This window comes from Ranitomeya variabilis, chromosome 6, assembly GCF_051348905.1.
Source record: "Ranitomeya variabilis isolate aRanVar5 chromosome 6, aRanVar5.hap1, whole genome shotgun sequence".
Lineage (NCBI taxonomy): Eukaryota > Metazoa > Chordata > Amphibia > Anura > Dendrobatidae > Ranitomeya > Ranitomeya variabilis.
This window is the reverse complement of record NC_135237.1, coordinates 166803240-166819166: the sequence shown is the minus strand read 5'-3', so window position 1 is coordinate 166819166 and position 15927 is coordinate 166803240. Positions and strand designations below refer to the sequence as shown.

At 42.8% G+C, this 15927-nt stretch overlaps 1 protein-coding gene across 1 annotated transcript in view; it reads right to left on the bottom strand.

Annotated features, from left to right (window-relative positions):
• The window catches only part of LOC143782098 (mediator of RNA polymerase II transcription subunit 1-like), a 108191-nt gene that overhangs the window by 19216 nt on the left and 73048 nt on the right, over window positions 1-15927 (bottom strand). Inside the window, exons 13-15 of the mRNA XM_077269212.1 lie at window positions 14574-14680; window positions 13107-13305; window positions 847-942 (exon numbers count right to left, since the gene is read on the bottom strand). Coding sequence (XP_077125327.1) covers window positions 847-942; window positions 13107-13305; window positions 14574-14680 — 402 coding nt within the window. The remainder of the gene's footprint in view (window positions 1-846; window positions 943-13106; window positions 13306-14573; window positions 14681-15927) is intronic.

Here is a 15927-nt window from a genome sequence, read left to right as displayed (position 1 = left end):
ATTTTTAATTACAGCTTTCATGCGTCCTGGCATGCTTTCCACCAGTCTTTCATACTGCTTCTGGCGCAAAAATTTAAGCAGATCATCTTTCTTTGATGGCTTGTGACTACCCATCATCCTCTTGATTACATTCTAGAGATTTCCAATGGTCTCTTACTTACAGCTCTGGCAAAAATTATGTATGTATGTATGTATGTATGTATGTATGTATGTATGTATGTATGTATGTATGTATGTATGTATGCATGTCTAACCTGTCATGCTGTGATTATACTGTATGCAGCACAGTATCTATCATCTACTTGAAAATACTTTAGCGGCAACGCAATTATTTTCCTGCACTTTTACCGAATGTTGCTGACTTTTTCAGATTTTTAAGAAAAATGCTGGTGTTACCGATCATGAATCCATATGTACCAAAGTCGTGTCGAATTTGTTTGGTGATTGTTTTCCGAACATATTCGTTCATTTCTACCCTCAACCCACTAGCATTAGACCATTTGTTGCCAAGTACCCTTGCTAACCAGCCCTCTAATGCTTATTAGGCATTTGACTAGTCGATGGGGCATTTATTTCCCCAGGCTAGTCATCCCTCCTTGCATTTTATCATGCCCCTGTGATAGGCGTTATTGCCAACTTTCTATCGCCATGTGAGTGCCTTTCTTTGCCCACATCATTGCTCCTCTGAAGCCAGGTGTACACTTCTCAACTCTAGAGCCAGATATGTCCAGAAGACGTTAAACACCATAGAGGGCTGGTTAAGCATGATATTTAGCAATAAATAGTCTAATGCTCGTGGGTTGGAGGGCATGGGGGTCCTGTCAGGTTTAGAAACAAGATACATACCACATGAGAGACTGCCACCATTAGGATGTTGGAAGGAAATACAGATTCTTAAATCTTTTTGCAAGGAGACCTCAAAGTGTAGCATATCTGTATGATCTGAAAAGATGAAAGCATAATACATATGACAAGTTTAACAACAACCCAGGAGATTCTCAAACAAACTTTCAACAAAAAGGAAGTGTAAAAAAAAAAAAAAAATTAGGCCACGTTCACACATTCAGTATTTGGTCAGTATTTCACATCAGCATTTGTAAGCTAAAACTAGGAGTGGGTGATAAATACAGAAGTGGTGATGTGTTTCAATGATACTTTTCCTCTGATTGTTCCATTCCTGTTTTTGGATTACGAATACTGAGGTAAAATACTGACCAAATACTGAGCGTGTAAACATGGCCTTAGTGTAGTTGTACGTGGGGAAGGTTATTGAATTTTTAATTCAAGAAGATTAGAAAATCATTTTATATTATGACATTAAATAGGGATTTACAATGAAAATTAGTTGAACTGTGGACAACCCCTTCACGACATATGATGGCATGTGTCGTGTCCCTGCCTTTGATGCAAGCTCACACACCAAGGCCACATTTAATCAGTCATCATATGCCTTTAACAGCTGTGGCTGTTAACCAGTTAACTCCGCTGTCAATATCTAACAGCGGCATTTACCACGCACCAGCAAGGGGGTGCGTCATTCCACGTTTCCATTGGCATGACTATGACGTGATTGCGGATTGCCAATGGGTTGTCATGATAGCTGGGGGTCTACTGATGATCACTATGCCTATCATAACGATCCTTCTTTGAAAGCGTGTCTGACGTTCATAGGAGATTGCGAATTTTGCTATACATTGATGTAGCTTCAAGTCCCCAAATGAGACAAACCATTAAGAGTGGGGGAAAAAAAAAAAAGTTCAAATCACTCCTTTTTTGCCCTATTAAAAAAAAACAACAACTTTGTTTCACTGTGTTCACAAAAGTCCAGTCTCTCAAAATAAAAAATAAGTTAATCCGATTGGTGCATAGCTTAGCAAGGGAAAAAAAAAAAAAAGCCAAGATTACGTGGTTTTCTCCACCAACATAAAAGTGCAATAAGTGTAATAAAGTGCAATAAGAGGCTATCAAAACCTCAGATCTACTCCAAAATGGTATTCGTAAAAAAGTCAGCTCAAGCCTCAAAAAAACGGCATCAAAAGCGAACTTATTTTTTTGACAAATTTCCGATTTTTTTTTTCACCCCTTAAAAAAAATAAAATAAAATAGTATGTTTTTTTCATACACAGACACGTTTGGTATCTGCACGCTTGTACTGACCTATGGAATCACATTGCCTGGTCAGTTTTAAAATATAGTGTATATAGTAAATAAACCTCCCAAAAAGCAATTGTGAAATTGCACCTTTTTTGCAATTTCAAAATCCTTAGAATTTGAACAAGAGTCAAATAAGCAGTTTTAACATGGGCCGAAAGAGGAAGCAACCCTCTCCCAATATAAATTCACCAAAGCTAGTAGTGAATAAAATGGAATACTCCAAACAGGTATATTTACAAAGAGGAACGGAGTACAAAAGCACCACCAATATAAGATAAGAAATCATATTTTTATTTAAATATCATAAACAACAATGTTACAATATATCATGCCAAACAACACCAACAGAGGGGCAAAAAAGGAAGGAGACATGCTAATACAGCAGGGAGACAGTGAGCACCTAAATAGCCAAGGGTGTGTGGGAGTGCATACCAAAAAGAGACAATCAATTAGGCATATGTTACATATTCCACCGGGTATATAAATCACAAAGGGTTAATCCCACTTACCCATATGGAATGACAGTCTCCACGTGTCTTCCTGCTGGTCCCTTGATGAGCATTGCTTCCCTTTTTGAAAAAGCTCACGTGAAACATGCTCTGGGCATCTAACAGTTGGCGCTATAGAGTTAAGTCCTCTTTCTCTCAGAAGAGGCAATTTGCATATTGTATTTTTGGTATGAACTCCCACACACCCTTGGCTATTTAGGTGCTCACTGTCTCCCTGCTGTATTAGCATGTCTCCTTCCTTTTTTGCCCCTCTGTTGGTGTCCTTTGGCATCTTTTTATCATATTGGTGGTGCTTTTGTATGCCATTCCTATATATATTATATTAATTTATCTCTCTCCTTGGAATTTCTCATTTTCCAATACACTTTATGGTAGAATGAGTGGTGTCGTTCAAAAGTACAACTCGTCCCGCAAAAAAAACAAGTCCTCATATGCCCATATTGGTGGAAAAATACTTAAGTTATAGCTCTTGGAAGAAGAGGGATGAAAAAACCAAAAATCGCCCAGATATGAAGGAGATAAATCAGTATGGGAAACATACATTGAGAAACAATCCATTTTATAAAGTAAAATAAAAAACAAAAAAAAAAAAAAACAGTGCAACCTCATGAAGGGCTTAAGTGATATGCAAATGAGACTAGAAATGCTCTGGGCAGGACAAGCACTTCCAGTGATTCACCTCTCCTCAATTTTATTTCCACCTCTCCCTTGGTGATGGATATGCTGCAGTGCTAACGGTCAAGTGCATATTGGAGGGCAGAGTTAGGCCACGTTCACTTGTTCAGTGTCTGGTCAGTATGTTACATCGGTATGTGCAAGTCAAAAATCAAGAGTGAAACAATCAGAGATAAAGTATCATTGAAATTCATCACCACTAGTGTTGAGCATTCAGATACTGCAATATCGGGTATCGACCGATATTCGCGGTATCGGAGTTTCGATACCGAGTTCCGATACTTTTAGTATATCGAATACCGGAATCGGACGTTCACATAATGCAATGAGCCAGTTTGATTTTATTCAGCCAGTGAGGATCCGAAGAAGTGTGGGCACATCCTGTTATGCATGTTAGGCATGGCTGTGATTGGCTGCTGAAATGATGTCATGATGCACTATGAAAGCCGACTCCACCATTTTGAGTTCACTCTGCTGTGAATTCAGTTAGGGACATTATGCGGCTGTTCTGAGGGACAGTTTTAGCTACCGATTTGCTTGATTGTGCTTTACCCAGGCTACTTTATCAACCGCTGTAGCTTTCTTTTGCCTTGCAGCACTGTTCACGGCTGTCTGCAAGGTCTCTGTGTGTGTGTGCAGCTCACGCTGTAGTGTGTTCTGCAGCCACCTCCGGTTGTAATCCGCTCAGCGTGCGTCACTGCCTCATAAATTGTCCTTTTTTGCATTAGTGCTGCTCATGTCTCCTGATTTCTCCTATTGGTGTGGGTCCATCCATATCCAGCTAGATTGCTTGCACACACTATATAGGAGTAGATAAAGGAGCCTTTCTGCAGCCTTGTGCCCTGCAGCCCCAGCCAGATTAGTATTAGCCTATTTTTTGGAGCCTCATCTATTGCATTGTAGGTTACCTTCTTGCATTGTAATAGCTACAAAAAGTTTGTGATACTATCGGTTTTACATCTTTGGGCACATCCAGTGTCTTTTTGTGAAAAAACAAAAAGTGAATAAAGTTCACCAAACACTCCACTTTATAGTTGTGTAGGCCACATTAGCTCATATTAAAGTCTAGTCCACACTTTATAAAATTAGTGTTTCTTATACCTGTTAGCAGCTGTTCAGGAATAAGCACACTAAGCCCTTAGTACTTTTCTGCCAATCTTTATCAGTCTACAAAGATGAAGAAGGCAGGGAGTAAGGCACATGGTCGTGGGCATGGGCATGGAGTTTCTGCAGGGAGAGGACGTGGGGATTCTGTGCCTGCTGGGGGCACCAGTGACTCAGCATCCCCCAGTTTTACCAGGGAACAGTCCTTTATGTGCAGCTTTGTAGGGAGCTCGCCGTACCCCACTGCTGCGGGAGAAACAAATTGAAGCCGTTGTCGGATGGATGGCAGCTAATGCATCGACTTCAATTAGTTCCAGATCCTCTCAGGTCCAGAGCACTGAAGAGCACCCATCTGTCTCTTTACCACCTGCCAAATTGCCCAGGCAGTTAGAGAGCCCTCGACAGGAGCTATCTCTACTTCTGTTCTCTGAATCTCTTGGCTTGGAAAGAGGGGGCCAGCCAAGCAGCATTCGAGAATTTGAAGAAGAGGTAGTATGCAGTGATGCGCAACAGCTTTGTCTCTCTGAATAGGAAGAGGTGGGTGGGCCAGTGCCTACGGTCAGCACACCTCAGTACGCATCTGATGATGAGACTCAGGTGTCACTTTCTGGTGTGTACTGTGCTGACTACCCAGGAGAAGCAGTTGTTTGAAGAGGGTAGTGTAGATGATGAAGTCCTTGACCCATCATGGCGTGAGGTACAGGAAGGTGGTGGGAGCAGCTCTGAAGAAGAGATTCCCCGAATGGCCCAAAACGGAGGGAGAGGGAGGGGGCAGACTTCGTTGCCTGTAGCCTCCACTTTGGCACCCATTAGGAGCATGCCTTTTCCAAAACCCAAAACAAGCGCTCCCAAGACTTGCAGTGCCTGGTCCTTTTTTGACACAGTTGCAGATGACATTTGCTTTGTCAAATGCAAGCTGTGCAATCAGAAAGTCAAAAGAGGGAAAAGTGTCAGCAACCTCAATACCACAAATATGTGGAAACATGTGCGGACTAAGCACGTGGTGGAGTTACAATGACACTGAAGACCTAGGCCAACCTACAGCGCCACCTACCACCTCTTCAGCTCGTGTTGTAGCCTCTTCCTCCAGCTCACACACAGCTGGTTTGGCTTCCTCACAGGATCGCCATGGAAGAACCTTTGGCACTGTTGTACAGAAACACAGTGTAATTCCACACACAGCACCAAGTTCCCTGTCATCCTCACACTCCCAGGTCAGTCTACAGCCATTGGTAGTACAGGCATGGGAGAAAAGGCCCCCACACTCGGCAAATCACCCCCGAGCACAGGCTCTGAATGCAGCAAGGATTGCAGGAATCCAGTCTGAACACATTACTCCTCCTCATACTCCTGTTCCTCTGAATTCTCTCTGCAGGAGCCGTCACAGTCTACCTCCACATGGACCCGTGAAGGCTTACCTGTTACGACCGATATGAGCACAGCCGTGGCCAAATGTCAACAGGCCGTATTGAAATTAATTTGGGGAATCAAAGCCACACAGCGCAGGAGCTCTGGAATGCCATCAAGCAGCACAGCAACGTGTGGTTTGTGCCAGCGAATCTCCAGCCAGGCAGGACAGTGTGTGACAATGGCCGAAATCTGGTGGCAGCTCTGGGCCTAGGTAACCTCACTCACATCCCATGTCTGGCACATGTGCTCAACTTGGTCGTGCAGAGTTTTTTTGAGGGACTATCCGGAACTTGATGCACTGCTGCACAAGGTCCGCCTAGAGTGCGCTCACTTGCGGCATTCCAGCATGGCCAGATCGCGCATTGCAGCTCTGCAGCACCGATTCCGCCTTCCGGAACATCGCATCACATGTGACCTACCCACAAGGTGGAATTCAACATTACATATGTTGGAGAGGTTGTGTGAGCAGCAGGCAGCAGTAATGGAGTACCAGCTGCATCAGGCGCAAAGAAGTCGCACTGCGTGCCGTTCAGACTTCACAACCACTGAGTGGGCCTCTATGAAGGACATCTGTCATGTTTTGCGTGCTTTCAATGATTCCATGCGGATGGCGAGTGCAGATGATGCACTATCCCCCTTATCTGCCTGCTTGAAAAAACACTGCAAGCACTAAGGGAGGAGGTTTTGGAAGAGGTGGAGGATGAGGAGTCACAAATGCCATCTGCTTCTGGACAGTCTGCGCAACGTGGTTCCTCACAAAGGCCTAGGCAGGGGACACTTTGAGGAGGATGAGGAGGAGTCAATGGAGGAGGAAGACATCTGTCCAGAGGAGGGAGGTCAACAATGCCCTAGTAGTCAGTATGTAGAGCGAGGGTGGGGTGATGCAGAGCAGGCAGAGATGATGCCTCAAGCAGGGGACAGCGTTTCTTGGCCAGTTGGCAGTCTGCAGCACATGGTTCATTTCATGCTGCAGTGCCTGAGAAACGACCGCCGCATCGCCCACATTCTCAACACGGCTGATTATTGGGTGTACACCCTCCTAGATCCTCACTACCAGGACAACTTGCAAAGCCTCATAACACCGTTGAACCAGGAGCGTAAAATGCGGGAGTACCAAGACACACTGGTGCATTTCATCATGTTCTCCATTCCACCCGAGAGCAGTGCTGCTAGTGCTTTACAAAGCAGCTCAGTGCGTCGAAGCAGTGGAGGAAGCTCTGCACGGGAGCAGAAGCAGCACCTTAACACAAGGCAAGACCAGTATGGCCCAAATGTGGCAAAGTTTTGTGTCCCCGCCACAAATGTCTACACCATCACAGATGGCTCCAGTCAGCAGGAGGCAACGTTTCCATCAGATGGTGATAGACTACATGTCTTGCCCTCTCAGTGTACTCCCAGACGGCTCTTCCCCCTTCAAGTTTTGGGTCTCTAAGCTGGATACATGGCCAGAGCTTAGCCAGTAGGCATTGGAGGTGCTGGCTTGCCCTGCTGCTAGTGTATTATCGGAATGTGTCTTTAGTGCCGCAGGTGGTGTATTAACAGACTGTCACATGCGACTATCCTCCAATAATGTTGACCGGTTTACTTTTCTGAAAATGAACAAGGCCTGGATCTTTCAGGAATTTGCCACTCCTCTTCCAGATTAAATAATTGGTTGGCAACAGTATCCAGGTCTCCTGTTGTGTTCAAGTTTCTACCACCTGAACTGTAATCCCTGGGCTCCAACACCACCAGTTGCTGCTCAGAAGTGCCATCTGCACAGTCAACACATGCTTCAGTGCTATTGGGTTTCAGTAACGTCAGCTGATCCCCAGCTGTGTGTCCAGCAATTTCTCCAGTGCCATCCACAATCACACTACTACAGATATTAAACTTGCTCCAATTAGGCCTCTGGCTACACTCTGTTTCTAGCATTGACCCTGGGCTCCAACACCGCCAGTTGCTGCTCAGAAGTGCCGTATGCACAGTTATCATTAGCTCCAGTGTTATTGGGGTTCATTAGCGTCAGCTGATCCCCTGCTGTGTATCTGGCAATTTCTCCTGCTCAGTCCACACTCACACTACTACAGATATTAAACTTGCTCCAATTAGGCCTCTGGCTACACTCTGTTTCTACTGTAATCCCTGAGCTCCAACACCACCAGTTGCAGCTCAGAAGTGTCTTTGGCACGGGTACTCCCTCCTGCCCAGCCTGGTTCCAGCACGCCAGCTGTTTCCGGGTAGTGTCAACGTCACTTTGCCTCCAATACGTTGTCCTTTCTGGTTTGCGGTCGGGATAGCCGACTCTATGGTGCCTGCAGTTCAGGTGCTTCCTATGTGGGCTGTGGAATCTGGCAATGAAGGCTGGTTCCGTAGTGCCAATAGAACAAGCACCCCCTGTAGGACTGTGGGTTTTGGTAACTGCGGCCGGCTCGCGGCCTTGCAACCTTTTTTTTCATGTGGACCTTCTGCTGCCTATCTGAGTTCCAGTACCTTTAGCTGGTTCTGTGGAAGTCAATCTTGAATAGGTCCCCCTAGGTTCCAGTAACGTCAGCTGGTTCCAGGCAGAGCCTTTGACTTAGGTGCCTCCTTCTCGGTATCCGAGTTCCACCAACATCTGCTGGTCCTTGGTAGTGCTTTCTGGCACAGGTACCTCCTGCTTAGTAACCAGGTTCCAGTACCATCAGCTGGTCCTTCGTAGGTCCATTGGCTCTTGTACCTTCTGCTACCCATCCAGGTTCCAGTACCATCAGCTGGTTCTCGGCAGTTCTTCAGCCTTCTCGTACCTTCTGCTACATTTCCAAGTTCAAGCTTTTTGAAATGGTTTTTGGTAATCACTCTGGATCTCCCTGACAATGACCCTGAAGACCACCCAGAAGAAGACGATGACCCCGAAGACGACGACCCTGTAGACAACGACCCTGTAGATGACGACCCTCAAGACCACCCCGAAGATGACCAAGAAGATGACCCTGAAGAAGATGACCAAGAGGACAAAGAACAAGAAGACAACCACCAAGATACAGAAGAACAAGAGACAGAAGACCAAGAAGCAGAAGAACAAGAAGCTGCAGAACAAAATATATATAATTATAAGCAGAAGACAATTAAGCAGTGTATGGGGGTGAGTCTGTTCCTCCTCATGGTGCCCCTGGAAAATACCTGCTGCTGCATGCCAAACTGAACACGGACAAATCCTGTTGTAAATCTTTTGTGACAGGCAGAACAGAAGGTGTAATCTTCAAACTTTTATAGAAAACTACAGGAATGCCTGTCACAAATAAGAATATAATTGTCATGCAGCTGCAGTGCAGTACAGTGCAACCTCCACCAGGGGGAGCTTGGTGGAGCAGCGAGACTGCACTCACAGAGCAGCTGAACAAACGCCACCTAGTGGCGAGAGAGAGAGAGGTCAGGATAGCCAAGTCAGAACACAGGATAGCATTACAGTACAAAATGATTAGACAAAATGGATAGTCAGGACATAACAAGGGATCAGTAAACCAGGACGAGCAAAATACGGTACAAAAGGGACAAGCTGAAACAGAGTCAAAACGCCAAGCCAGGAGGTCAGTAACAGGGAGTCAAGCAGATCTACAGACAAACAAAGAGACACTGGGAAAGGGCAGGCAGGGGGAGATAACATACACAGGACAAGTCAGGGTTCACAACAGGACAAATCAAGAACTTCCAGAGTCAGGTACACACGCCAAAGACAGAGCTATAGCTGACACCACCCTCAGGATACCTGAGAGCTAAATAGCAAACCTGAGCCCAAAATGAGGCAGAGCAAAGTTAACCCTAGACATGATCCACTCAGAGAATGAGCAGACAGGACTAAACTCCGGACTGGATCATGACAATAATGAAGAAGAATTATATGAAGAAGATGAAGAAGTAGAATATGAAGAAGAAGAATAGTTGAATAAGAAGAATATGAAGAATGTAAAAAAAAAAGAATAATAGGAAGAAGGTGAAGAAGAAGATGAATAAGGTGAAGAAGAAGTTGATGAAAAAGATGCTGCTGCTGAGGATGATGAAGGAGAAAGTGTGGGAGAAGTAAAAAAGAAGGCGAAGAGCATGGAAGTAGTGAAACAAATATCTGACAAAATATAAAAAAGCTTAGCATAGTCAATATCTTTGTAACTCCGAACGTCTTAAAAAAATTTAACTCCTGCTATTCCATTTGATTGGGCTAAACCTCTCTGCCTTTAATGTCTCCTCCACCTTCCCCAATACATTCTATATTATTCTTAGTTGTTTTCCTTCATGTAGAGTTAACCTACAAGGAAATAAAGGGTTTATATTCATTCCGATATTTGTGTCCCATTGACTTGCATTGGTTTACGGTATCGGAATCGGCGATATCCGATATTTTTGGGGTATCAGTCTGATCCAATCCGATTCGATATTTCCAGATATCGGAAGGTATCGCTCAACACTAGTCACCACTTGTGCATTTTTCACCAACTCTTGGATTTGGTTTTACAAATACGGATGTGAAATACTGACTAAAATCCTCCCATGTGAACATGGCCTTAGGTGGAGAATTGAGCTGGGAGCTGAGGAAATGGAAGTGCTCTGTCCTGCAACGAACCCTTCTTTTAAATTCTGGGTTTTTTTAATAGCGTAATAACTGGCAATTTAGTTCTATTCAGAAAGAAATAGAGCTGTAAAACAATGGGGAAGGTGCAGCTGTGCTGGGGAGAAAATGGCTAGAAGGTTGGAGGAGTGTTTAAACTAGGGAATGGGGGGAGGGTATTAATTTTATAGGAGGGGAAGATAGTGCAGATAGAGACCTGGGCACAAATAAGGAAGTTGGGGGTGGCGGTCGCATGAGGGGTAGGATTAGAACAATTAATAATTTAAGAAAGAATAGAGGTGCAGAGAGATACATAAAATGTATGTATACTAATGCCAGAAGCCTCGCCAACAAAATGGACGAATTTGAATTAATGTTGTTGGTGCATAATTATGACATGGTGGGGATATGTGAGACGTGGCTGGATGAGAGCCATGACTGGGCTGTTAACTTGCAGGGTTATAGTCTCTTCTGAAATGACTGAGGCGAGGGGGAGGGGTGTGTCTATATGTAAAATCATCCTTAAAACCCATCCTGAGTGATAACAAAAATTCCCCATTAAGTGTCACCTGCTTAACCCAGCAGGAAGTACGGCAGCGTCTAAGAATCACTAAAATTGACAAATCTCCGGGCCCGGATGGGATACACCCCCGAGTACTGCAAGAACTAAGTACAGTCATTGATAGACCATTATTTTTAATCTTCAAAGACTCCATAATAACAGGGTCTGTACCACAGGACTGGGGTATAGCAAATGTGGTGCCAATATTCAAAAAGGGGACAAAAACTGAACTCGGTAATTATAGGCCAGTAAGCTTAATCTCTACTGTGGGTAAAATCCTGGAGGCCATTCTAAGGGATGCTATGCTGGAGTATCTGAAGAGGGATAACCTCATGACCCAATACCAACATGGGTTTACTAGGGACCGTTCCTGTCAGACTAATTTCTATGAAGAGTTAAGTTCCGGACTGGACCAAGGGAACCCAGTGGACGTAGTGTATATGGACTTTTCAAAAGCTTTTGATACGGTGCCACACAAAAGGTTGATATATAAAATGAGAATAATGGGGAGAGGGGAAAATATGTGTAAGTGAGTTAAGAGCTGGCTCAGGGATAGGAAACAAAGGGTGGTTATTAATGGAGCGCACTCAGACTGGGTCGCGGTTAGCAGTGGGGTACCACAGGGTTGGGCCCTCTTCTTTTTACATATTTATTAATGATCTTGTAGGGGGCATACAGAGTAGAAATTCAATATTTGCAGATGACACTAAACTCTGCAGGGTAATCAGTACACAGGAGGACAATTTTATATGACAGGATGATTTTATGTAAACTAGAAGCTTGGGCTGATAAATGGCAAATGAGCTTTAATGGGGATAAATGTAAGGCCATGCACTTGGGTAGAAGTAATAAGATGTATAACTATGTGCTTAATTCTAAAACTCTGGGCAAAACCGTCAATGAAAAAGACCTGGGTGTATGGGTGGATGACAAACTCACATTTAGTGGCCAGTGTCAGGCAGCTGCTACAAAGGCAAATAAAATAATGGGATGCATTAAAAGAGGCATAGATGCACATGAGGAGAACATAATTTTACCTCTATACAAGTCACTAGTTCGACCACACTTAGAATACTGTGCACAGTTCTGGTCTCCGGTGTATAAGAAAGACATAGCTGAACTAGAGCGGGTGCAGAGAAGAGTGACCAAGGTTATTAGAGGACTGGGGGGTCTGCAATACCAAGATAGGTTATTACACTTGGGGCTATTTAGTTTGGAAAAACGAAGGCTAAGGGGGTGATCTTATTTTAATGTATAAATATATGACGGGACAGTACAAAGACCTTTCTGATGATCTTTTTAATCATAGACCTGAGACAGGGACAAGGGGGCATCCTCTATGACTGGAGGAAAGAAGGTTTAAGCATAATAACAGACGCGGGTTCTTTACTGTAAGAGCAGCGAGACTATGGAACTCTCTGCCGTATGATGTTGTAATGAGTGATTCATTACTTAAATTTAAGAGGGGACTGGATGCCTTTCTTGAAAAGTATAATGTTACAGGTTATATATATTAGATTCCTTGATAGGACGTTGATCCAGGGAACTAGTCTGATTGCCGTATGTGGAGTCGGGAAGGAATTTTTTTCCCCAAGGTGGAGCTTACTCTTTGCCACATGGGTTTTTTTGCCTTCCTCTGGATCAACATGTTAGGGCATGTTAGGTTAGGCTATGGGTTGAACTAGATGGACTTACAGTCTTCCTTCAACCTTAATAACTATTACTATGTTAATACAAGACCCAACACTCAAGTAAATCGGTTACAGATGAGCCTACTCTTAGAATAGATGCAGCCAATTCTTCTCTGTCCCTTTACTATCAACTTTCTCAGCTGGACTCAAAAACCCTATACAATATGAAGGAATCCCCTGCCGCTCCCATCCTGGTGGTTTTTGGTTTTTTTCAGGTCTCCGTTCCATGAGGTGATGTTGATATGGATATGTAACTGCAGAAATGGTGACCTCAGTGGCGCTGACAAGTGATTGACTGCTGCTGCATGGAGAAAAAAGAACGGAGACCAGCAGAGAATCAAAATGGCAACATCAGGAAACCAGTAAAATGATTAATTTTTTGAATTATTTATCTTGTAGCATTGTAGGCAGTTTAAAAAAAAAATGGCAGCTAGATTTACCATTAGGGTTTATTGTGCTCGATATACAGCTGCTCAGCAGGGTGTTGTAGGCTGCTTGGTGTCGTAATACTTCCAGAATTGATGGGACATGATTTGGGTCGATAAAAGGTATTTTTTTCACCAATGCACCAATCACAATATTTTCATTGTCCAGTCTGCTGTTCAGCACAAAACACTGATCCTCACCTCCTGAAAGAGACTAAGAAGTAACATCTCATCAGAAGCCAGCATTACATTTCGAGGTTTCCTTTAGATGCTCAATGAGTACTGACTGCAGGTATAGGTGACAAAAGTCTTGAATAGAAAAAGTGTAGGGGAACAAAAGCGCACAAGACCATCGGGTAAACGGGGATACCCTTTTGGGTGCAAAAAAAGTAAAAGGAAGGTGCTCAGCTGAGCAGGGTCTGTGCAGGCACAACTTGTATGAACAACTGAAGATATCAGCTGCTGCCTAGTGGCTGGGGATTGTATGTATGGATGTGACGGTCAGTTTTTTCAAATGTATTGTTTAGCTTTCTGACCGAGCACTCCGCCTCCTACAGTGTGCTACCTTATTCGCTTGAATTAGTGGCTGGGGATGACCGCCTCCAGGATGACAACACGATATCAGACTGTGTTGCTGTAATAAAGAATCCTTAGGATCAAAATGCAATAGTTTTTTTCCACTTGAAAAACCGTAGTCCAACATGAACGCTGTGGAAATAATAAAAAATTCAACGCAACTTGGTCCTAAATATTCTTCCTTATAGCAGCGCAGACTGATATCGTATTAAAGTTGGCCAAAAGTCTTGTACGAGATTAGATTAAACTAATGACTTTTCCTAAAAATAATACTGCTTGTATGTATATATAGTTGCTTAGTATTTTAGCTCATAAATATTCAATTAAACAGGCAATATATAACTTTTAACTTTTTATGTCTATCAAATTTGTCCTGGTAGTAATTATTTTTCCCTAGTACGAATCAATCTAAATTTGGCAATAAACAGAACACTGCAAATAGGAGCAATTATTATTATTCCACATTAGGACCAGTCTCCTGAGGTCAAGTTCATGCGCTATTTACCTCTGACCACAGCTTGTATAGCTCTCACAGTATTATGATCAGCTTTGCAGATAGGAATAAGCAGATGTCCTCTTTATATAGTTACCTTTATTCTGTTATGTCAGATATCAAAATTTTGTAGCAGTCTTGTAATGGGCCCTAGAATACCCGCTTTATGTTGAATAAACAGCGTGCATGGTATTGAGGAGAATGAACTCTTTCATGGGAAATACTGCAAACCATTTAGTATCATGACATTGTGGCTTACAGGAAGAAAACACATACAAAGAAAAACAGAGGTCATACAGCACAGTGTTAAACTAACAAGATACACAGCGCCATCTGCTGTCTGTGCAAGTTAGCATCGCTGCATAAGCCTGCAGCTATTGTATGCTCTAAAAAAGGAAAATGTATAAACCTACTACAATAAACTGGACTTCTTGACCAACTAGATCCGCAAAAGGCTTTTGCTTCGTTTCAATAATCAGCTCATGAAAGAGACTTTGTTTTGTGGAGACAACCGTAAGGCCTTTAAAATAAAAGATACATATTGTAAATACACGCATTTCTTAGGTTACTACTGGTAGATTATGGCAAATTCAATGAATCCTGCCATCTATAAAATCTTATATATAAAAATAGTTTTTCTTGAGTAATTTTAGTCACAAATACCATTCTGATGATTCTCCCACTGTAGTGTGATAATTGGGCCGCGTTAGCAGCAAGTTCATAGTTAAAGGGGTTGTCTGGCCTTAGCTTACAAGTCAGCTTTCACTCTGACTGCAGATATAAGACATGTGAATCTTTGCAGTGTGCGCTGTGAGGTTTCTCAAGTGCTGGGAACGTGACCTCAAATATGCAGTCTAGACCTTCACACCTCGTTCAATATGAGAGAATTGAGTGAGGTCGGTCATGTCTAGTTGAAATGTGGCCAGAAGTATGCAAATTACATATTTGTGGTCACATGACTGCCCGCTCCTGGCAAAAGCACTTCAAAATCTTCACAGTGAGCACGCTGCAAGCATTTACAAGTCTGCAGTCACATTTAGTGAATCAGCAGAGCTCAGCAGGACCAGCTGACCAGCTAATGTTAATGGGATCCTCCAAATTTTCCACAGACAGATGATGTCAGGATAAAGACGGATAGGGAAGTTGAAATTTAAATGAGCGACCCTTTTGTTTTATGGCACAGAATACTCCTACTTTCTTACTTTTTCCTAAAGAAAACACATGAACACTTGACAGGCAATTTTTCATGTGCAGCAGGCAGGTGAATGCGACAGCAACCATCTAACAGCTACTTCATGTTTCCAGATCCTATATATTGTCCTTTCCTCTGGTCCATGAAAGACTGAATTGAAAGACTGAATTTACAGTGGCTAATGTACAAGTAAGTAGGTCCGCTAACTCTGATGCATCTGTGAGACCACCAATATTTAGAAATAAATATATATATATATATATATATATATATATATATATATATATATATATATATATATATATATATATATATATATATATATATATATATATATATACACACATACATACACACACACACACAAACACAAACATACATACATCTGGGTTTACTCAGATTTGGAACCTTTGTTTTTTTCCACAAATATCTAAAACTACAAGTCAAGCCTACAAAAAAAAAAATCCATTTCTTAAACTGAAAAAGCAGACCCAGGAATGACTGCCTAATCTCCCAATTACATTCTTTTTTCTTAAAAGAGGACGGCATTTTGTAATTACATAACATGCCACTAT